The 23,791-nt window shown below is 36.1% G+C and overlaps 1 protein-coding gene across 4 annotated transcripts in view; it reads right to left on the bottom strand.

Moving 5' to 3' along the window:
- Positions 1–23,791, bottom strand: part of GBE1 (1,4-alpha-glucan branching enzyme 1) — a 273,155-nt gene that overhangs the window by 176,904 nt on the left and 72,460 nt on the right. For all 4 annotated transcript variants that reach the window (XR_004437152.1, XR_004437151.1, XM_033211601.1 and 1 more), the window contains exon 3: positions 5,929–6,044. Coding sequence is in view for 2 of the 4 variants with exons in the window: in XM_033211601.1 (XP_033067492.1) it covers positions 5,929–6,044 (116 nt within the window). In the remaining 2 variants the exon portion in view is untranslated. The remainder of the gene's footprint in view (positions 1–5,928; positions 6,045–23,791) is intronic.

Below are 23,791 nucleotides of genomic sequence, written 5' to 3'. Positions count from 1 at the left end.
AAGACAACAAACAAAAACCATATATTCTTCAACTTATATTATTTCATTACATTCTAATTTGTATATGAAATAATGCCTATTCTGAGAGAATTTTTTAATTCAAAGGAAGTTTGCAACAGTGTTTCATAATAGTAACACATATTTATATATACACATGTATATATTCACATATATTATTATACTACACATCCATTTAATTTCTGTAGGTTGAGGTAGTGTTTTTAACCTCTTACAAATGCTGATTAAATGAGTTCTTTAAGTAATTTATGAAAATTAAACAAATGAAAATTACTAGATTGATGTTAGACATGAGACTTGTTAAAGTAAAATAACCTACTGTTGGCTCTTGTAAACATTTTCTTCCCACATTACATGTAAGTGGTCTTCTTGGGATATGCCAATGGTTAATTTTTAAATTTTAAATCTGAAGCACTTCTCCTTTATAATCTGTAGGCAAAGTTACAAAGGAGTACACAATAAAAACAAAAACTATATCCAGCAAAATACTCAACATTGTTGAACAATTTACAGGGTAAATTCAGAGCACTTCTGTGGCTCAAATGCAGGAAGCAGGGAGCGTAGAAAACAAACATTTTGTTCTTCTAAGCAGTGGTAATGAAGGTGGAGCCCTGATTTTAATACCTCAAGAAAGCATACAATTGTTATAAAATTATGTTAGTTTTATAAGAAATAGACTTGAGTGATCTAGAATAAGTATATTAATAAATTTATTTCTTTTTATAATAGTCATTCATATCAAAGTAGAATGCTTAGCCAGAATAAATATTAATTTATACCTTGTAGACATCACTCTATTAATAACGTGTATAGACTTGACCCAAGTAACTCACATAATAATGTACCTTTTGAGATTTTCATGATATATTGGGGGGGTGCAGCAAACTGAAGACTAATAGGCACAGTATAAATCACATTTTTATGATAATAAAAAGTATATAAATACAGGGAGGCAGAGGACAAGGGCAAGGACAGTTTATAAATGCCTAAAAACAGATTACGAAGAATACCCATAAAATCTATCAAGAGTGGATGCTAGCCTAGAGGGCCAGGCCATTAATGATTATAAGAAGGGCTACTTTTCTTTCCTTTTTTTTTTTTAATTAGGTCCTATTTTTCAAACAGACATTATGAATCACGTTGCATAATTACAGAAAAAGTAAAACTGACTCTCTTCAAGTAAAAATAAAGGCATTTCAAATATCAAAATAAAAAGTTTTCCTGGGTTGAAACACATGTCAAAAGTCCTATCGTTTTCTACACATCTAAAGAAATATACATGTGCATATATATATGAAAGTTTAACTTTTTATTAATGTAAAAAATTTCCAAGGAAAATCTATTCCAGAGAAAAAGATTATTTTTTAATCTGTACGTTCAGGAAATTATGTAAACTGAAAATATGAAAAGAACAATTTAAACTCAATCAAAATGCCATTCCTTGGCTTTCCAAAAGAGGGAGATATAACTCCACTGCCACAAACATATCAATTTGATACATAAATGATCTATTCAAATACACAACTTATCAAGAAAATAATTTTAAGGAAAAACTCTAAATTATGTGTTTATTTTAGCCTTATGATTTTAATTGCCTAAAAAGCACAGTTAAATCCATGAAAAATATCATGATCTACAATAATAAAATGAAAGCTGTTCCAGCTCCTTTACAGAGAGCTCAATAGTAGAATATAAATGTGACAAAAGGCCGGGCGCGGTGGCTCATGCCTGTAATCCCAGCACTTTGGGAGGCCAAGGCGGGCAGATCACGAGGTCAGGAGATCGAGACCATCCTGGCTAATAGGGTGAAACCCCGTCTCTACTAAAAATACAAAAATATTAGCCGGGCGTGGTGGCGGCTCATGTGGTCCCAGCTACTCGGGAGGCTGAGGCAGGAGAATGGCGGGAACCCGGGACGCGGCGCTTGCAGTGAGCTGAGATCCGGCCACTGCACTCCAGCCTGGGCGACAGAGGGAGACTCTGTCTCAAAAAAAAAAAAAAAAAAATGACAAAAGACCAAAAAGACTTATGCTATTTAGATTTTGAGAAATAGGTTTAGAGATGACAGATGTCAGTTACTAAAATTTGTACCTCCTGATTGTTATTTGAAAATTAAAATTTAGTATTATTCTGAACTAGAGAAAGAATGCTACCCATTTCTTACAATGATGATTAAAATTTTCTTTCCTTGAGCAGTGGTCTGTTGCTCTCGTTGAAGAGGTCCTTCGCCTCCCGTTAGCTGTATTTCTAGGTATTTTATTCTCTTTGTAGCAATTGTGAATGGGAGTTCATTCATGATTCAGCTCTCTGCTTGTCCATTGTTGGTGTAAAGGAATGCTTGTGATTTTCGCACATTGATTTTGTATCCTGAGACTCTACTGAAGTTGCTTATCAGCTAAAGTTGTTTTGGGGCTGAGACGATGGGGTTTTGTAAATATAGAATCATGTCGTCTGCAAACAGGGACAATTTGACTTCCTCTCCTCCTTTTTGAATACCCTTTATTTCTGTCTCTTGTCTGACTGCCCTGGCCAGAAGTTATATGCTATGTTGAACAGGAGTGGTAAGACAGGGAATACGTGTCTTGTATCAGTTTTCAAAGGGAATGCTTCCAGCTTTTGCCCACTCAATACGATATTGGTTGTGGGTTTGTCATAAATCGCTCTTATTATTTTAGGTATGTTTTATCAATGCCTATTTTATTGGGAGTTTTTAACATGAAGGGATGTTGAATTTTATCAAAGTCTTTTCTGCATGTACTGAGATCATCATGTGGTTTTTGTCTTTGGTTGTTTGCATGATGGATTATATTAATTGATTTGCATATGTTGACCCAGCCTTGCAACCCAGGGATGAAGCTAACTTGACTATGATAGATAAGCTTTTTTGATGTGCTGCCAGATTTGGTTTGCCCGTATTTTATTGAAGAATTTCACATTGATATTCATCAGGGAAATTATTCTACTATAAAGACACATGCCCACATATGTTTACTGCAGCACTGTTTACAATAGCAAAGATATGGCACCAACCCTAATGCCCATCAATGATAGACTGGATAAAGAAAATGTGGTACATATACACCATGGAATACTATGCAGCCATAAAAAGAAATGAGATCATATCTTTTGCAGGGACATAGATGAAGTTGGAAACCATCATTTTCAGCAAACTAACACAGGAACAGAAAAGCAAACACCGCGTGTTCTCACTCATAGGTGGGAGCTGAACAATGAGAACACATGGACACAGGGAGGAGAACAACACACACCAAGGCCTGTTGTGGGGTGGGGGTGAGGGGAGGGAACTCAGAGAACGGGTCAATAGGTGCAGCAAACCACCACGGCACATGTATACCTGTGTAACAAACCTGCCCATTCTGCACATGTGTCCCAGAACTTAAAGTAAAATAAAAATAAAAAATAAAAATAAAGCTATATCAATCAAAAATTATAATAATTGAGATAACAGCTATACTTACACTGGTACTGTTCAGGCAAAGTCAAACGTAGGGTGAGCCAGTAATAATAGTACTTACTGTATCAAGTTCTTGCAATGAGTCAATGATAAAATATATGTAAATTAGTTAGCTATCAATGGGAAACATTCAATAAGTGGTAGCTGCTTATGTTGGTATTTTTCATGCCTCCTACTTTGGTTAGCAAAGCAAGAAAATCAGTGAGCTGTTTATTCTTATCTCTTAATAGATGATGCTGGGTCTAGTAATGAGGTAATGAGTGTTTAATAATATAATCATACAGAACTCTGTTTGAGAGGGAAAGGAGCTTTATGTCTATTTAGTTATGTTTATTATAGTGATTCTCCACCCAAAGGAGGAAAATCTGTTTTTCCAATTTAAGAACTTGAAACAGCCCATCGTGCCTCTTCCACAGACCTAGCTCCTGAGCTTGGCAGTTACTTCCACAGGAAGCCACTTCTACTGACTGGACTCTCAGTAGAGTCCGAGCTCTTGGGCTTATTGGAGCAGATAAACATTAAAAATAACTAATTTATTAGATTATTTCCTTACAGGAAGTAATGTTTACAATTCTGATTCCCTGTGCATATTATAGTAACAGGTACATAGAAGATACTCAATACATATTTGTTGAACTAGTGAAAATATGAATAAATAGAACTCGGCAGCTAAAAATCAACCTTATGAGGTGATGGCCTGCAACCAAAGCTCCACCATGATTGGAAACTTTCCTGTGCTTCAACTAGAACATCTGAGTGTCACAGAATCAAGGAGTTCAGGGATTTCACCGCTGCAGCTGGTGCCAAGCAGCTGTTTGCGATTTAGATTGGTGCCTTTAGTTAATTGATTATAATAAATAAAAACTCAGTAAAGTTAATCTGCTAATTATCTCAAAAAAATAAAAAAGAAAAAGGCAGAAAAAATTTCCGCAACACTTTTTAAAAAGTAGTAAGTTCAGTTCTTAAAAAAAAGTTCCGGACCTAAAATAAAGGTTAAAAATAAAACAGCCATGAAGACCTAAAGCAGCAATGAAAACAATAATAGTTGCCTTGCCACAGTTTCTGTAAAATTAGCCCTTACAAACTATCGAAGAATCAAATTGTTTGATTTCCTCCTTCAAAGACTGGGTCTCAAAATGGCTTAAGCACTCAATACATATTTTTTTTTTTTTTTTGAGTGTCTACTCTGCCACGCACTGTTCAAAGAATTGAGAGCATACAGGAGAAAACAAACAAACAAAAAAAACACAGCAAAGACCATGCTCTCATGGAGCTTACACTGACATGGAAAGGGGATTATTTCTATTAAATTTTAATTCCTCTTATCATATACTATCGGTATCTTTCTCTTTTTTACTATAGATTAAGAAGAACCTTGACTGCCATCTCTTGTTAAACGTCTTCTTATTCCAAACAATATTATTCTCTGCTTATTATGTGTGGCAATATCTTACTAAATTTTATATACGCTTATAATTTCATTATTTATAAAATGTTTTTAACAACTTACAAAATAAACATACTGTGCATTTTGATTTAATATATTTAAGTAACTCTGAGTTAATACTGTTAAATAACAAATGCCAATAAAAATAACAACTCAATCATAGGATTTATCATGGTCAATGTCCGAGGAAGAAAGACACAAGGGACAAGGAAATATTATACAATTATACGACCATGGAGTAAAATCAAGCAAATGTGGAAAGATTTAGATCGCTTCTCTTGTAAACAAATGCCTTAAATCTGTAATCCAGACTTTGGAGCCCATCCCTCAGACGTCCCTTGATGAGACAAGAGCAGCCAACTCTAACTGCTCTGCAGACCTTGAATGCAAAACCACATGGTCAACCAAGGCAGAGGGAGTGTGGAGAACACTCAGCCTGCCTCCAACAGAGAGACCCCTGGGCTAATTCAGGTGGCATTATCACAGAAGAATATGATAAACAAGACCGCACCACCACCATGTCAGAGGCCAGAAAGAGGAAGAACCAGAAGAAGCAGCCTCCAAAATGCATGAGCGTCCAACACAGCATCCCTTCCCACATCAATTTCATCCGACTTCTTTACAGATAAAAATCCTCTCTACTTTGGCTGATTTGAAGACAGGTTTCATTTTTCCATTAAACTTTCTGTTTCCCAAGCTAAAGTTTTACAATTACTCAAAATCACTTTTAATATATCATTTTTTATATAAAGTTTCTAAACTTGTGATAATAATACAACTAAGTTTTGTTCCTTACCAAACAATTCTACTCTAACCCAATTCAACTCAGCAAGACCTTCTCCTAAATTTTCCTCTATTTGTACATTTAGACTGTTTCTCCCACAATTATCCTTCATCAGTTACACATTCTAATAGTTTAAATCAAACTTGGCAAACAAGATAAAAAGAACATGCTAAGTTCAGGAAAAAACAGGAGGGAGGAAACTACCTTTAATTTGGATCCATGAGGCACGAGTACAGATTTATTCTGCTTTGGTGGGATATACAGCTCCCATTTTCCATAATCCAGTTTTTTATATGGGTATGAAAATGGATTCCAACCATCTAAAAAAATAAAGAAGATCGGTTAACAACAGCATGATAGGACTAACAATTAATGAATTTCAAGGAAAGCAAAATACCGTTTTACTTGCACAAAAAATCAAATTGTCTAAAAAATTGTATTCTAAAGTTTTCATCAAAATACTAGTGGTTTAGAAAAGGCAGATTATTCTTAATTTACTTCTAAAATATGCATTTTGAAGTGTGCTTTTGCATTTTATAATTAAATTAAGACTATAACATTTTCAGTTGTGGTTTCAACTCTAATGCTTCTGTCAATAAACAGAATGCAAAAGAAAATGATGGATCCTTTTTTTAGAAAACATCATCAACAAAAAGACACATTATGAACAAACAGAAAGGTAGATGTCATGGTAGAAAAACAATGAAAAACCATTAAAATCATATAACATTTAGTGAATTTCATAAGAGTGTGACAGAGTTGATATAAAATCTAAAACAATGCCTTAAGCAAGAAAGGCAGAAGGTTATATAAAGCGTAGGAAGTAAAGAAAAGGTGGAATGCAGGATGTGGAAGAAAGGAAAACAAGCAAGAGCAGACCCACACGCACGGAAATTAACATATCATAAGGGAGGCTTTAAAAACCAGTGAGTAAAGGACACACTATTAAATCAGTGGTGCTGGAACAACTGGTTGTCCTTATGAAAATACAATGAAACAGATCTCCATCAACTAATATGTCCCCAAATCATTTGAACATAGATTAATATTTATACCTGATAGGCAGAACCATAAAATGCTTAGAAGAAAACACAGAGAAATGCATTTACAATATTGGAATATAAAAGGTTTTTTAAGTGAAATATTTTTTAAAACTATAAAACTTTAAGACTGGTAATTCTGACCATTAAAACTGTAAACTTATCATCATAAATAGATGAATCAATAGAATGACAAGACAAGCTATAAACGGGGAGAATACATTTGTAATGAATATACCAAAAGACAGACAGCATCCACAATACATGAAGAACACTGTAAGTCAATGAGACAAAGAAAACAAACCAAGAGAAAAATTGACAAAAAATTTATTCAGGAGAGGACACTTGAATGGCCAATAAACATATGTAATGATACTCAAGCTCACTGTTTAATCAAGCAATCACAAATCAAAACAACAATAAGATACCATTTCGCACTCAGGGCATTGGAAAAATTAAAAGTCTAAAAATATCATCTAGTCAGCAACCATATAAAACATTGCTGCTGAAGGTAGTATCATTGGTAAAAATAACTTGACATCACATGTGATGCTGAGTTGAAGACATCTTAACCCCATAACCCAACAATTCTGTTCCTAGGAAACAGCTTAGAGGAATTCTTGTAAATATGCACAAGAAGGCATTCAAAATTATTCACTGAAGAATCCTTTGTCATAGCCAAAACACTGGAGGCTATCAAAATTTGTGGAGCCACAATATGGGTAAAACTTTGCAACATCATTAAACAACTGGATGCTATACAATGGTATAAAATGAATGGATTAGAGTACCAACATATACCAATATCCCACATACAAAAGTTAATTTTAAAAGGGTACAGAAGAATAGCATTTATATCAAGATCAAGAACTATCAAAACATTATATGTAACTTACTGATACATATGTATGTAGTAAAAATATTAAATCAGAAATAGGAATATGAAATACCAAATTCTATAGTGATTCCCTGTGGGTAGAAGAAAGGGAACACAAGAAGCTTCAATAACATCTGCAATATTTTTGTTAAAGTGAGTTGTATACACATAGATGTTTATTACATAATTTGCTATTTGTTTGTGCCTAAAATATTTCATGGCATTAAAAAAATCAAGGAGCCTCATGGCATATACTGTGTTGCTAAGACATTACATTCTCAACTAAGGACATAGTAAAGGAATAATCAGGAAACTCATCTTATGCCATGTTTTCTTCCATTACACACCAACATTTTCACTCTTCTCTCTCAGCCAGTCTGAACATCGGGGGGTAAAACAGGAGTAAGAAATAAGATTTAAATAAAGGTTCTTCTAAACAGATTCTCCATCATGAAGACAGTCTGAAAATGTCTAACAGCAGTTTGTCTTCAAGGGCAGCTCTACAAGTTTGGTGCTGTTATACTTCTCTTCACCTAAAAACCTCAAATACATCGCACCTAAATACGCTGTGACATTCCATTACCAAAACAAAGAGTTTAGTCCATAATTAGAGAAAAAAAAATAAACGTTTGCAATATAAAAATCTAGGTAATAGAACACTATATGATTACTGCATTTCTTTTTAGCTAATAACTTAAGACAAACAGCAGATCTTTTCCCGGTTAGGTAGATCTGAAAATACAGGGTACAGTTCATTAGTTCATTCATTCATTCATTAAATATGTATTGCATGCTTAATGCAGGCCTTGTTCAATGCCAAACCAAATTTAGCATTCCAAATTAGTCATATCTCATAAAGAAAAGGTTAAATTGGGCTATAATAGACCAATGTAAATGAGAAGTACAATGGTATATCCACTAAAAATTTATTAAAAGATTCGGATATTTTGAAAGTGAAAATTCAACGATAGGTGAAATTTAGATATGCAGATTTATTTGTAAGAGCTGTTTCCCCACTGTGAAAATGGCTTCCAATATCAGTTTTCGAAAATTGATGAACTAATTCTTTAGCTTGATATCAACTATTATTTTAAGACTATTTAAATAAGCAAAGTATTAATATTTGGTAAAAAAAAAAATTCTTTTACTATGTCATATTTTTCTTTTATAATTGTGTAATGATATAAAATCTCCAAAAGCATATGCTGATTATTTGTAATTATACACTGTGAAAAACATGTTTTCTTTGCATCCTCAAGAGTTCCATTTTAGTAATGCCCTTCTCCTCATGGGAACTCTGGTGTTGGCTTTCACTGCAGGTACTCTTTTCTGCCAAACACAAATCTTTAAAGCAAGACTGAGAACATCTTCACATATTTACCCCCACCCAAAAAAATCCAGTACATTAGCCATCATAAGCTATGTAGAGCATTCTAAAGATTTCGTATGGGAGAGAAAGAAGAAGGTTTGCAAGCATATACATATGAAATTACTTAAGATTTTTCCATTACTCATTTTTCTCTCCAAAGAAATCTCTCTTCAGCTACCCCACCATCAGATTTTCCATCTCCTTGACTCTTTCTCTAGTCATTGCAAAGCCCTAAATTTTCCTCTCTCATTCCTTTATTAGTGTTTCTTCTTTCCATTAAAAACATGGGCACCAACCAAAATATCCACTTCTACCATACTACATCACATAAAGGAATTTTTCCGGTAAAACCAGTTCCTGCCTAATATGAGTTTCTCAAAATACCCAATAAAAACAGCTTTACTCCACAGAATACACATATCTCAATATCCAGAAACAGAATAATCAGGAAAATCACTGGATTTGGATCCGTGCTTATAAACTTAACATTAAACACTTAGCTAAGAAAGAAGGAACTATCATGAAGATGTATCCAGGTGTGACATCAGGAACCAATCATGGAAGCACAGTTCAAAATAAACACATAAAATTCAACTTCAAATTTTTGGTATAAAAATACTGAAAATTGATTTTAAGTAAAATTTGATTTAGAAAACACAGAAGGCAAAATAATATAAGCTGGTAGACACATTTTAGGGAAATGCATGTCTTGAGAAATAAGTTATGTGACTCTACTACAGAATATAATTGAAAATAAAGTAATAATATTAATAACAATAATAAATAGTACCAAGCCATATCAGAGCCTATCTAAAGACATTTATAAAACAAATCAGGTCACTCAAACATTTTTCATTTAATCCTGCACGACTTATGCATTGCTATGCAGACCTGAGGATAGAAACAAACATGACTTCCTCATGTGTGGCAATCATTTGCTTCTCTATCAAGCACAGAACTACACATAGAACTAGAACGGTCTCTATCTAGGTCAGTGGGTTCTCAAACTATAGCTCACATGAGAATCACATGGATTTGTTAAAATACAGATTGCTGGGTCCCAGTCCTAGAGTCTTTTATAGAGATCTTTGGTGAGGCCTAATAATTTGCATTTCTAAAAAGGTCACAAGTGAAGTTGATGCCAGTGGCCTAGGGACTACAGTTTAGAAACAATTGCCCTGGTTAAATCCACTTAACACTTTTATGAGTAATTTTCTAGATGAAGTTAAACTAAAAGGCTATCAAATAATATAATACATCAACAGCTCAAGGGACTTCTGAAATCAAAAATGTCATAAGTAATCCTTTGAGGTAAGTGTTAATCACATGAAATATAGGATTTCAGATTTAGGATTGACTGGGGTTATACAGCCCAGGAAGGGTGACCAGGGAGAATCAGATTAGAGACGCAATTTCAGAGATCAAGGAATTTAAATGTATTAATGTGAGGGAACAGAAATGACAATCAGAACATGAAAAGACAACATGCATTAAAACCATTATTGAATATACTATTATTAGTGTCTATAGATAATATTTTCTATAATATTCACACCAAAACACAGTTTGGTTAAAAAGTATAAGCAACTGATAACAAAATGAATAAAAAATTAAAGGTTTATTTTTCCCACAGAAAAGTGATGATATTAAACCTTTTAAACATTAACAATATTAACTCATATTCCTGTCTACTCTTCATTATCTACCATAACCTAGATATTGCTAGGCTCAAAGTTAGGTACCCCCAAAACAAGGTATGCTTATTTTTTCAGTTTTGGTGAAATTTTAAGAACATGTTTCCTACATGCATAAATTATTTTATTACAACATCTGCTAAAACATTTGATGCTTATCGAGTACAGAAAACCTGATACAGTTCTCTGTTTTAATGATAAAATGTTAAAAATTTATTAAAACTTAGGTACACAAACAAAGACTATACAGGTGCTATTTACAATTGAGATACATGTAAACAAATATAAAGACCTTTATGATGATCCACTTTCATTAATGAATAGTAAATATATTTTGTCATGATTTTTCTTAATAACATTTTCTTTCCTCTAGCTTACTTAGTTGTAAAAACACAGTATATAATACACATAATATACAAAATACATGCTAATTATTGGTAAGGCTTCTCGTCAACAGCAGGATATGAGTAGCTAAGTTTTTGGGGAGTCAAAATTTGTACTCAGATTTTGAGTATGTGGGCAGTAGGCATGCCTAGCCCCCACAGTGTTCACAGATCAGCTGTACAGTCTTGGAGCATTTAGGAACTCCAAGAATGTAGAAAGGATTCTGATGCTCTTATGCCTGTCTAGTTTCTCTTGATAGAAACTTTTGGAGTGGCATATTAATGTTTTTGGTGAGATAGTGACTAAGTAGCATTCTTGGAGTTCAGCGTATTTTAATTTGCAGTCTTAAGTCTGGAATAAAGGTAGATTTTAATTATAAATTAAAGTAAAATATTTCTAGGAATCACTTGGCAATTAATACGTACTAATTACTCTTTTAAAATAAAAATACATACAAACATAGTATTTGAACCTCTCTTACTAAAGAAGGTCTTATATAGCTAATTTACAATAATTATTTTTTTTGGCCTTCTGTATTTTTCTTTCTTTTTTTTATATTTTACCTAAGTACTGGGATACATGTGCAAAACATGCAAGTTTGTTACATAGGTATATGTGCCATGGTGGAAAATCTGATACATTTCTAAACCAAACATTTTAATAGGTATTTTATTATTAACAGGCTTAAATTCATCATATGTGATGAGGCATAAGAGTCTATTTGTCCAGAGACTCAAAACAAGCTGACAAAATTTAAATCGAGATATGGAAAAGAAACAGTGTGATGCACAGTTTAATATGAACTGCAAACACATTCGGCAAAGGTGATCAAACATTAACTAAGGTCACTGTATCAGGCACACAAACTCTGTGTTTATCTCATACCCAACAACCTTTCCTTTTCAAATGTACTAATCCTCACATAAAATTCTCAAATGTCAGCTTCCTTCAAATATTCCCAAACTCTTTGATTCACAGTGGAGTACCACTCTTCATCAGCACTTAGCCACTTCATTTCTGCAGCGTTTTTGAGTTTACTATAAATTTTCCTTATACATGACTGAAATGGTTCCAACTTAGTATGTAGGGTCTTCCATTTTTCAGGAAGATTCCAATGTGCTAAAGAGTTTGGTTTGCACTTGGGCCAATCCCTGCCACACCCGGTGAGGTAAGATGCCTGGTAAATGCAACAGGCAAGGCTAATATACAAAGGCTAATATAAAGTCAGTACTAGCCCATATGGCAGATATCAATCCTATCCCACCTGAAAGGATATCCTCAGGACAAAACAGTTGTTAAATATTTGGAATATCACCACTTTGGAGCAAGGAAACATCCTTCCTCACCATATGATGTCATTTAATTACTTTGTATCAGGTAGAATGTGTAAGAAATTATAATGCAAAGGCTTATCAAGATTGAAGTTTGGGGACTTTGCTTGTATCAAGGAAAATCTTGTCATAAAGTACAGAGCCGGAATTTCCTATGGCATTGTTCTTACCCAGCATTATCAGGGAACCACACAGTGTCTGGTGGGTGACAGACAGTAGTCCTTTCTGCCATATAGCCCTGAGCTGTTTGATTTTCTCTCTTCCCCTCCAGATAATTCTTCCTCCTCTCAGCTGGGTGCAAAGGAGTCATCCTTCTTCAACTTCTGCTGGCAGCTACTACCCTGGGAAGGACCGTGATAAGACACTTCCCTCCCTATCACTATTACTTTGGGGAAACTACTCTTAACACATATTAGTTTAGCTTAGGTGTGGTTTTCAAGAACAATCTCTAAAGTATATCAGAGTGCCACTAAATTCAGAACCAATGGAATACTAATACCTCATTATTTGAAGAAACAGTGCTCAGTCATGTAATATCCAGCTTTCTGGAAATTAGAAAATAAATCAAATACAGTCATTTGTTCATTACTTAACAATGGGGATACATTCTGAGAAATGTGTCATTAGGTGACATCATGATGGTGTACACATTGTAGATTACACTTATGCCACCCTATATGGCATAGCCTACTACACACCTAGGCTATATGGTATAGTTTATTGCTCCTAGACTACAAACCTGTATGACATGTTATTGTAACAAATACTGTAAGCAGCTATGTCGCAATGGTGAATATCTGAGTATCTAAACATTAAAAAGGTACAGTCAAAATATTATAATCCCATGGGACCACCTTTGTATATGCAGTCCCTCATTCACCAAAAGGTCATGCAGCATATGACTAAGAGCTAGAGCTTCACTTACTAAATTGTTATTTAAGGGATTATGGGAGAAAAGAATTTTATTATCAAAAAAGTGTGGTTTTAAATAAAAGCATGTTTCTTTATTTCTAAAACAGTATTTACATTATGGTACTTTCTATGTAACAAAGGGGATGATAAATGGATATACATCATTCCTTGTCATTTTAAATGAAATTAATAATGTTTCATCAATAAACAGTATTTATACTATGATTCTTCTTATGTAAGAGAGTGATACTCTTGTTTAAAATTTCCAAAAGCATAAAATACAGCAAAGAATGAATAGAAATTACTCTGATACGAGAAGAAAACGCACAGATTAGTAGTCTTCCAGGATTGTACTCATTATATTTTGACTACAAAACCATGTAAATAATTCATAAAATGGGAAAACGTAATAAGTTAAAAAAGAAAAGAAAAGCCCTTAAAATATAAATAAACTGAAATAAATGAACATAATTGCATATGAATAGTAGCATATCAGGCAAATCTGACTCTAGACTGAAGAAAGTATTGATAATTTTATTAAGGATAAGCGTTATTATGTTACCAAAAACATCTACTGATAGTAAGAATTGCATAAAAAAGTATTAATGACAAAACTGTACACTGCCTCCAGTTTGGTTTAAATTATGAAAAACAAAACAACTAATGTACATGAGGCAAGGGAACCAATGAAACAACACTAGCTAACTACTGATAAGCCTCAAAGCTGGGTGAAAAGAATATAGAACCTTATCTCTATTATTCCACAGAGCACAATATTTCTGTAATAAAAACTTAAAAATGAATGTTATGAGGTCTCTGTGCACAAATACGTGTCCAAATCTCTTTTCTTGCTATCAATTATAAAAAGTGGTATTATAAAGCACAGGGCATAAGGTTTAATACACTTACGGTTCTGAATACAGATTAACAAACTACTTTCTGGATAGGTAGTTTCCATTAATACACCAATCAGCCGGATATGAGGATGTTCCACTACCCATAACCTCATCAACTCTGAAAATTATCATCTTAATAACAGGGCACACCTGCCTTGATCAATCAGGGTTCACTAAGAGAATTAAGCCCTAATGTTTTAAGAATCCATTGTATGCAATAAATTAACTCCCCTTCAGTGCATCTAGAATCGTATTAGTTACACATAGTCATTGCGAGAATTTGGAAAATAGGCACTCAAATAATTTTCTGTGTTCTGTGGATCAGATGCAGAACCTCTCATTATTGTTCTAACTGTAACCAGTAACTTTCGATACAGTTTTCATTTCTTTTCAAAACAGACTATAACTGTAACTCTGATTATTCTCGCCAATACTATTGTTATTTGTGAAAAACTGTATGGTGGGTATTATATTTTCCTTAGGATTTTTTCACTAATTTCTAGTTTTATTGAAATGAAGTTCGTCAGGAGGCTTACTTTGTAGCTCAACACAGCGGCAATCAAACCATTTACTTATTTACCAACCTATTTACTTGCAGGAGTAGAAACCATTCAATGATCTCAAAACAGATTTTACGGAGAACTCCAACATTAAAACTACCCAAAGCATATAAAAGCAGAGCTGAGCTCGTTGAAACGCCTCTATCTGGCCGCGCTTTCTCCTCACTTCTTACCCTCCCTCCAGAGCCCACCACATGGAACTCAGTTCTAAAAAGTGCTCCAGTGTATAATCTATCTTTGTAGATGTTTCACAGATCCTTGAAAGTATGTAATTTCATTTTATTCAAATTCTCCATTTATTTTCAGTTTACTTGATCCGCTGCAAGCTAACAATATATTAAATACTACCATGACAAGTGAGTTTGAAATGTTACCCAATTTCGGCCGGGCACGGTGGCTCACGCCTTTGTGCCCAGCACTTTGGGAGGCCGAGGCGGGCGGATCACCAGGTCAGGAGATCGAGACCATCCTGGCTAACACGGTGAAACCCCGTCTCTACCAAAAATACAAAAAACTAGCCGGGCGAGGTGGCGGCGCCTGTGGTCCCAGCTACTCGGGAGGCGGAGGCAGGAGAATGGCGGGAACCCGGGGGGCGGAGCTTGCAGTGAGCCAAGATGGCGCCGCTCACTCCAGCCTGGGCCACAGAGCCAGACTCCGTCTCAAAAAAAAAAAAAAAAAAAAATTTATCCAATTTCACACAATTCATGCCATCTATAATTGACCCAAAATAAACATTATTTAGGATCTAAGGATAATGACATTTATCTTTGCTGTGGCTTGCATTATTGATCACTTTTTGGACTGAAAATTTGTATGCCCCTCAAATTCATGTTAAAATCTTAACCCCAAATGTGGTAATATTTGGAGATAGGGACTTTGAGAGGGAATTAAATCATGTGGGAAAGCCCTCATGACTGGGATTAGTACCTATATTACAGGAAACCCAGAGAGCTCTTTCTGTCGCTTGGTCATGTGAGAACACACTGTGAAAAGACAGTGTGCAGCACCGGAGAGGGCCCACACCAGAATCCAACCATGATGGCACCTTGATCGCAGGCTTCCAGCCTCCAGAACTGCAAGAAATAAATGTCTTTTGTTTATATGCCACCCAGTCTATGGTACTGTGTTATAACAGCCCAAACCCACTAAGATACTTGGGTTTGGTTTGGGTCTGAACATGACTATCCTTTCATTTTGTAATTTCTCAGTAGACCAGAGGAAAACTAATGGGTACAGCTGGAAAGTGAGGCATTATTTGCTTAGAAAGAACACAGAAAGGATAAAGTAGGAAGGAGAAGAAAGGTAAGAGACTTGTGAATGCCATATGGTCTATAATCAGAGGTAGCAACAGTCATCCTGTGGGCCAAGAATGGCTCTCAAGTATGTTTTCAGTAGCTAGCTATCTCTCCATTTTCCCAAACATTTGGGACCCAGTAGGGGGACTCTTTTTAGACAGGGAGCACACTTTAGTTCCCTATTAGATGCCATATCACTATCAATTGCAACTTAACTGATTCATCACTTTCTTGGTTTCAGCATGTATCTGAGTTTAGGAACTCTCCTCTATACCCTAAAACACAATCTTCTACCTTAAGATGCCCCACCTGACCCAGTCCATGGTGTGGGAGCATGGCAATGGTTTACAGCAATCAAGAAGGGACCTACATAGATCTCCCTCCTAACCCTATAGCCACGTATGAAAATACACCAATAACGTTAAAATAATGGTTTCTAATATAGCTAGCAATGTAACAGATAAAAACTCATGTGTCTCTGGCCAACTGGTTTTCAACAAGGATGACTAAGACCATTGAATGAGAGAAAGAATAGTCTTTAAAACCAATAGTTCTGGGACAACTGGATCTACATAAAAAAAAAAAGAATAAATTTTGATTCCTGTTTTGAAGCATATACAAAACTAACTCAAAATGACTCATGTCAGAACTAAAACTAGAAAACATACGTCAATCTTTGTAATTTCTGTTCTTTAATATCACACAAAAAGTACAGGAAACAAATGAAAAAACTGATAATCTGACATCTTCAAAATTAAAATTTTTGTATGTCAAAGGACACTATCAAGAAAGTGAAACGGCAGTCCACAGAATGGGAGAAAATATTTTCAAATCATATATTTGATAGGAGACATGAATCTAGAGTACATAAAGAATATTTAACAATTAAATAAAAAAGACAACCCAATTTTTAAAATGAGCAAAGGATCTGAATAGACATTTCTACCAACAAGATGTACAAATGGACAATAAGCCTACAAAAGGATATTCAAGGGCTGGGTGTGGTGGCTCACATCTATAATCCCAACACTTTTGTAGGCCAAGGCAGGAGGATTGCTTGAGGCCAGGAATTCAAGACCACGCTGGGCAACATAGCAAGACCCCATCCCTACAAAAAATAAAATAGCTGGGCACGGTGGCACACGCCTGTAGTCCTAGCTACTCAGGAGGCTGTGGCAGGAGGATCGATTGAGCCCAGAAGGTCAAGGTGGCAGCAAGCCATGATCACACCACTGCACTCCAGCCTGGGTGGGAGAGTAAGGCTCTTTCTCAAAAAAAATAAATAAATAAAAATAAACATAGTTCTAAAAAAGGGTATTCAACGTTATTAGTGATTAGGAAAATACAAATACAAATCAAAACCACAATGAGATACCACTTCATGCACACTAGGATGGCTAATGGATAGTAAGTGCTAGCAAAGACACGGGAAAATTTCAAACCTCAGGTGCTACGGGTGGGAAGATAATACGATGCAGCCCCTTTGAAAACGCTGCAGTTCCTCCAAAGCTAAGGTCGAGTTATCATTAGACACAGCAATTCCACCCCAGCCGAGATACCCAACTAAAATGAAAACACAGGTCAACACAAAAACTTCAATACAAATGCTCACAGTAGAATTACTCACAATAGTCAAAAGGTGGAAACAATCCAAATGATCATGAATAAATGAATAAACAAAATGTTGAATATTCATAGAATGAAATATTATTTGGTCATTAATAGGAATGAAGTACTAATACACACTACAACATGGAACCTTGTAAACATGCTAAGTGAAAGAATCACACCACAAAAAAACACATATTATATGAGACCATTTATATGAAATATTGAACACCAGCAGATTTATAGACACAGAAAGTAGATCAGTGGTTGCCTAGTGCTGGGGAAAGGGTAGGATGATGGCTAAAGGGTATGGCATTTCTTTTGGGGTGTTGAAAATGTTCTAAAATGAACTATAATAATGGTTGCACAACTCTTTTATTATATATACTAAAAGCCACCAAATTGTACACTTTTAAACGGTGAGCTATATGCTACATGAATTATATCTCAATAAGGCTGTTAAAAAATAAAACTTTTTTAAAAAGTCAGGTAGCCTTTATTCATTCACTTCTACTGAGCTTTTGCCCTAGAATAAAATCAGGTTCTGTTGGAGATACTGTAAAGGAAAAGACCACATAGTGAGACAGATAAAAATTTAATGCTGAACGGTTAGCTTGGTCAATAAGTAAAATAAAGACTCAGGATGGATAGCTGAAGACTCTATGAAGAAAAATGATTAAAAATTTCAATGCTTTGCCAAGGTAGAACAACTTAATCACATTTGAAACTACAAACAACAACAGTCTCTTTACTCAAACGAAAATCGGTATCCTCTTCTCAAACCCTGATTAGTCGGTGGTAGCTTTACAGGTGACTACCAACTTAAGCTAACGATGATGATGCAAGAACTTATCTTTTACTCTGAATGAGACCTGTAAGGAACACAAATCTATAACTTTTACGTAGCACCCAAATGTTTTGCTATCCGGACACAGGTTTGGTAACCAATGGCCTATGTTATTATTTAAGAAACCTGACAAAGAATTGAGGGAGGAATTTTCTTTCATTTTACATACACATTTCATATATATTTGAGGAAAGAGAGCTGTGAACAACTTTATATCAAATAATATACTCCCTTTAAAAAAAAATTTGAGCAGAGGCCATCTCAAAACTAATGATATGGAAATGAAGAGTCTTATTGTAACAGAAATAACAAAATCATTATAACAACAAAAAATAGGAAGATGTGGTGACACTGATTCCAGTAGCAGTAGTTATGGATTGTCCTTAGTGCTTGACATTCAACATCTAATTCAATTACCTCAAATGTCCCATAAAGTATTACAATTTTCATCTGATGGATGACAACATATGCTTCAAGAGGGAGAGTAACAAAGACCAAATCACAGAGCTACTACATGACAGGCAGTATTTGAATCATGTTAGTCTGACTCCTGCTTCTGTCTGTATGTGCTCTTATCCTCTACGACACGTATACAACAATCTAGATCCAGCCCAGCATCTATCTACTGGGTAGAAATGTGGATAATACCTGTCTTAGCCAACTCAAGCTGCTATAACAAATACCACAGACTGGGTCACTTAAACAAAAAACATTCATTTTTCACAGTTCTGAAGGCTTTGGAAGTCTAAGATCAGGGTGGCAGGACAGTCCAATTCTTGATAGCTGTCTTCCCAACTTGCAGAGTACTGTCTGCACGTTGTCTCACGTGGTGGAGACAGGAATCCTCTCTCTGGAGTCTCGTATAAGGGCACTCATCCCATTCACCAGGGCTCTCCTATCAAGATCTAATTACTTCCCAAAGCCCCCACCTGCATATTTCATCACATTGGAGATTAGGGCTTCAACACAGGAATTTTGAGGAAACACAAAGGTTCACTCCACAGCAGAAATTTCACTAGATTTTATGTTTGCCCTCTCAATTAAAGCCATCCAGGAATCTTATGCTTTAGCAATCCAAATTTTTCTATGGAATTTTTTTTCATAGAAAAGCTCACTAGGACATTTTTGCAAGCCCTGAAAACATCAGGCATGTCAATATAGCAGCTACACCAGAAAGAAAAGCTACATCAGTCTGTCAGAACGCAGGATCCCCTCAACCACACTGCTGGGATAAGCTACACCAGAAAGAAAAGCTACATCAGTCTGTCAGAACGCAGGATCCCCTCAACCGCACTGCTGGGATAAGCTACACCAGAAAGAAAGCTACATCAGTCTGTCAGAACGCAGGATCCCCTCAACCACACTGCTGGGATAAGCTACACCAGAAAGAAAGCTACATCAGTCTGTCAGAACGCAGGATCCCCTCAACCGCACTGCTGGGATAAGCTACACCAGAAAGAAAGCTACATCAGTCTGTCAGAACGCAGGATCCCCTCAACCGCACTGCTGGGATAAGCTACACCAGAAAGAAAGCTACATCAGTCTGTCAGAACGCAGGATCCCCTCAACCACACTGCTGGGACAAGTCACCATCCCAGCCAAGTAAGTGACAAGAGCATGATTCAGGCCACTCTCTGGATATTCCACCTTAAATGACAACAAAGTCTTTTGTTAATCTTTACAACATGCCTAGCACTAATCTTGGTGTTACAGCCTTGTGGAGGATAACAACAAAAATATCATAAAAGAGAATGACAGCAAGACAGAGAGACAGACAGAGCAAGAAAATAACAAAAATAACTCATGTTACCAAGTAGCTTCCAGTATCTCCACAGAGAGGTAAACGTGTGCACTCTACTTCCTTGCAGCAGCAGGTGTTCTATTTCACAGAGAAAACTGGAGCCAGTAGACAAGAACTTCCTCAGCTTTCCACTCTCAAACCTATGAACTGGGAAGTGCAGGCTCCTTTACCTCCTTTCCTTCAGTCTGTGAGAAAGACATGTTTTTCTCGTTGTTGTTTTGTTTTAGTTTGTTTGTTTTTCTCTTGTTCAAAGCTAATCATTTGATTCCATTCTTCTTTTTTTTTTTTTTTTTTGAGACAGAGTTTCGCTCTCATCCCCCAGGCTGGAGTGCAATGGCAGGATCTCAGCTCACCGCAACCTCCGCCTCCCAGGTTCAAGCAATTCTCCTGCCCCAGTGTCCCAAGTAGCCAGGATTACAGGAGCCCGCCACCATGCCCAGCGAATTTTTGTATTTTTAGTAGAGACAGGGTCTCACCATGTTGGCCAGGCTGGTCTTGAACTCCTGACCTCAGGTGATCCGCCTGTCTCGGCTTCCCAAAGTGCTGGGATTACAAGCGTGAGCCTTCACGCCCAGCCGATTCCATTCTTTTCTCTTTCGTACAATTTTTTTCTAATGTTCTGTTGTTTTCAAACATGCTCTCAACTTCTTTATTCTCAGCATTCAAATATGATGCATTGATGCCTTGGCTGAAAGAACATTAGCAACAATGAAGAAAACCTCTCCTTTTGATTCAAGTTATTCTCTGGCTATCCTACCACTGACAGACCGATTTCCTGACTGCCATCTCTACTTCCTCATATCTCTTCAGCTGACAAAATGTTTCTGAAATACTCTGGCAAAGGTCACCATAGCCTTGTAAATTTCCAGTCCCAATAGTTCTCTCCGGACTTCAAGTGGCATGCATTTTCACTGGCATTTGAAACTCCTGGTTCCTCCTCCTCGGGCTTCAGTGATACCCACCTCAGTTGGATCTCTCAAACAACAACAATAAAGATGGGGATGAAAATGAAGGAGTGCATTTGAAAGCTACTTCACAGTTAAATTTGGTAAGACGACTGTTTGGTTATTAGGGGTGGCAGAGAAAAATAATGTTTCGCTTGAGTGGTTCTGTAAATGGGACAGAGAATACAAAGTAAGAGAGAAGGGAATTTTAAGAAACCAGAAGTAGTTATCTACAGCATCTACTACAACATCTACTACTGCAGGAAGATAAAGGAAGAAAAGATACCCAAACGGAGGAGGGAGGGAAGTAAGATAAAATAGCAAATGCAGGTACGTGGGGTACTAACCTCTACCATTATTTTTGTTTCTTATTGCAAAAGAAGGATATATTCTGCATGCAAAAAATATATATAGATAAATTTTAAAGACACTGGCTGGGAGCAGTGGCTCACGCCTGTAATCCCAGCACTTTGGGAGGCTGAGGTGGGCAGATCACTTGAAGTCAGGAGCTTGAGACCAGCCTGGCCAACACCGAGAAACCCCATCTCTACTAAAAATACAAAATTACCCATGTGAGGTGGCGCATGCCTGTAATCTCAGCTACTCTGGAGGCTGAGGTAGCTTGAACCTGGGAGGCGGAGGTTGCGGTGAGCCAAGATCACACCATTGCACTCCAGCCTGGGCAACAAAAGCGAAACTCTGACTCAAAAATAAAATAAGATAAAATAAAATTTAAAGACACAAAAACATACTCAAACCACATCCACCTCTACATTATTAATGCCTTAGTATAAAATCTTCTCATTTTTTATTACATAGGTATTTATATGCATATGCATGTTGTCTATATAGTATAAAATATACATAAAAGTATATACATACTTCTTTTAACCTACAATTTTGTAACCTTTTGTCACATACTACACAGTCAGTGTCACCCATGTTAATACATATTCATTTATTACAGTAGTTCCCCAACCTGGTTATCTTTAAAGTTCGAAAACAATAAAGACACTACGATAGATCCGTCAATCAGATCCAGGAGTGGATCTTTACTTTTATAAGCTCCCTAAATGTTTGCTATGCACACACAGGTTTTGTAACCAATAGTCTATGGTATCATTCTAGAAATCTGACAGAGAAATGAAAGAGGTATTGTCTTTCATTCTAATATATTTAGAGAAGAAGAATGATGAGCAACTTTATATGCAGATGGAAATAAAGCAGCAGATGGAGAGGCTGAGGGGAGAAGAAGAAGTAAACAGATGTACAATATTAAGGACACAAAACAAAATGGGATTCAAAGTATGGATCTGTGACAGTAATTTCTTCTACCAACTTTTGAAAGCACAAGGAAAGGATAAATAGAGACACACAGACATTTTTCAGAAAATGATTGGGAAGTCAAAAATTTTGCTTTCTGGTGGCTTCTCTTTTCTCTGAAAAGTCAAGGCAACTATTATGTGAATGAAAAATGAGGAGGTAGTAAAATAAGGGATTCTGAGGAGAGTGGTGAAACTGAAATAGCTACCATGGAGAAAGTAAGAAAGAGCAGGCTCGGGGTGTGCAAATGATTTCTGTGCAATGTTGATGGCCATGAATCTGTAGAAGCAGCAGTTCACATCTCTATGTGATTTCCCTCACTGTTCCCAGAAGCTGTGCAAAAGCAGAGAAAAAAACTAGACATTACAGGTTTACAAGGTGAGCACGGTGGAAGCTCAAAGTTCAAAAGAGATGAAACGTTCAAAAAGAGATCAAGGGGTCTGGAGTAGCATCAAAGAAAAGTAGTCATGTCACAAAACATCGTAGATGGAGACGCCCCATTCCGTCCGGAGTATTTAGCATCACGGAGTTTCAAACAGAACAATTCTGCCCTAGCAATCTTTATACCTTTCACACAATAAAGTTTGATAATGCTTTCCAAAATTCTCCTCATCACTCACCAGCAGCCTCATTCCACACCAAAAAACCTTGCTTGCTACTCCATCACCCTTCCTAAGCATATCAAAACCTCTAAAACAGCAGAGCCATTCTAGCAGATCCGCAGATGCATGAGTGGAAAATAAACGCTTACTACTGTTACACGAAGTGTGGAAACAGTGTGCTACTCAGCACTACTGTGGATATTGCCGGCTCGTGTATCAATTAAGACTGATAACTCCCTCGGAACTCCCACAGTAGCCTACACCTACACCTACCATAGCACTTACTAACAACACTTAATACATTTGTTTATATGTAGCACTTACTACATTTGTCTATATTGATTTGTTTTTCCCTTCTTTGACTGCCAGCTTTCTGAAGGTAGGGATCAAGTTTTATCCTTCTTTGCACCCCAAAGCCTAATACAGAATCACCCACAGAATAAGTACCCAACAAGTATTTACTAAAATAAATTTTCACCTTCTTATGCCAAATGAAGATCATATTAAGCTAACTTGGCAACTGAACATGTAATAAAGAATACAATTCACCCCAAAAAAATTTCTTTTTAGTTCTGCAAATGAGC

This window comes from Trachypithecus francoisi, unplaced genomic scaffold, assembly GCF_009764315.1.
Source record: "Trachypithecus francoisi isolate TF-2019V2 unplaced genomic scaffold, Tfra_2.0 Lachesis_group0, whole genome shotgun sequence".
Lineage (NCBI taxonomy): Eukaryota > Metazoa > Chordata > Mammalia > Primates > Cercopithecidae > Trachypithecus > Trachypithecus francoisi.
The sequence above is the reverse complement of the archived record's forward strand: the minus strand, read 5'-3'. Positions and strand labels throughout refer to the sequence as shown.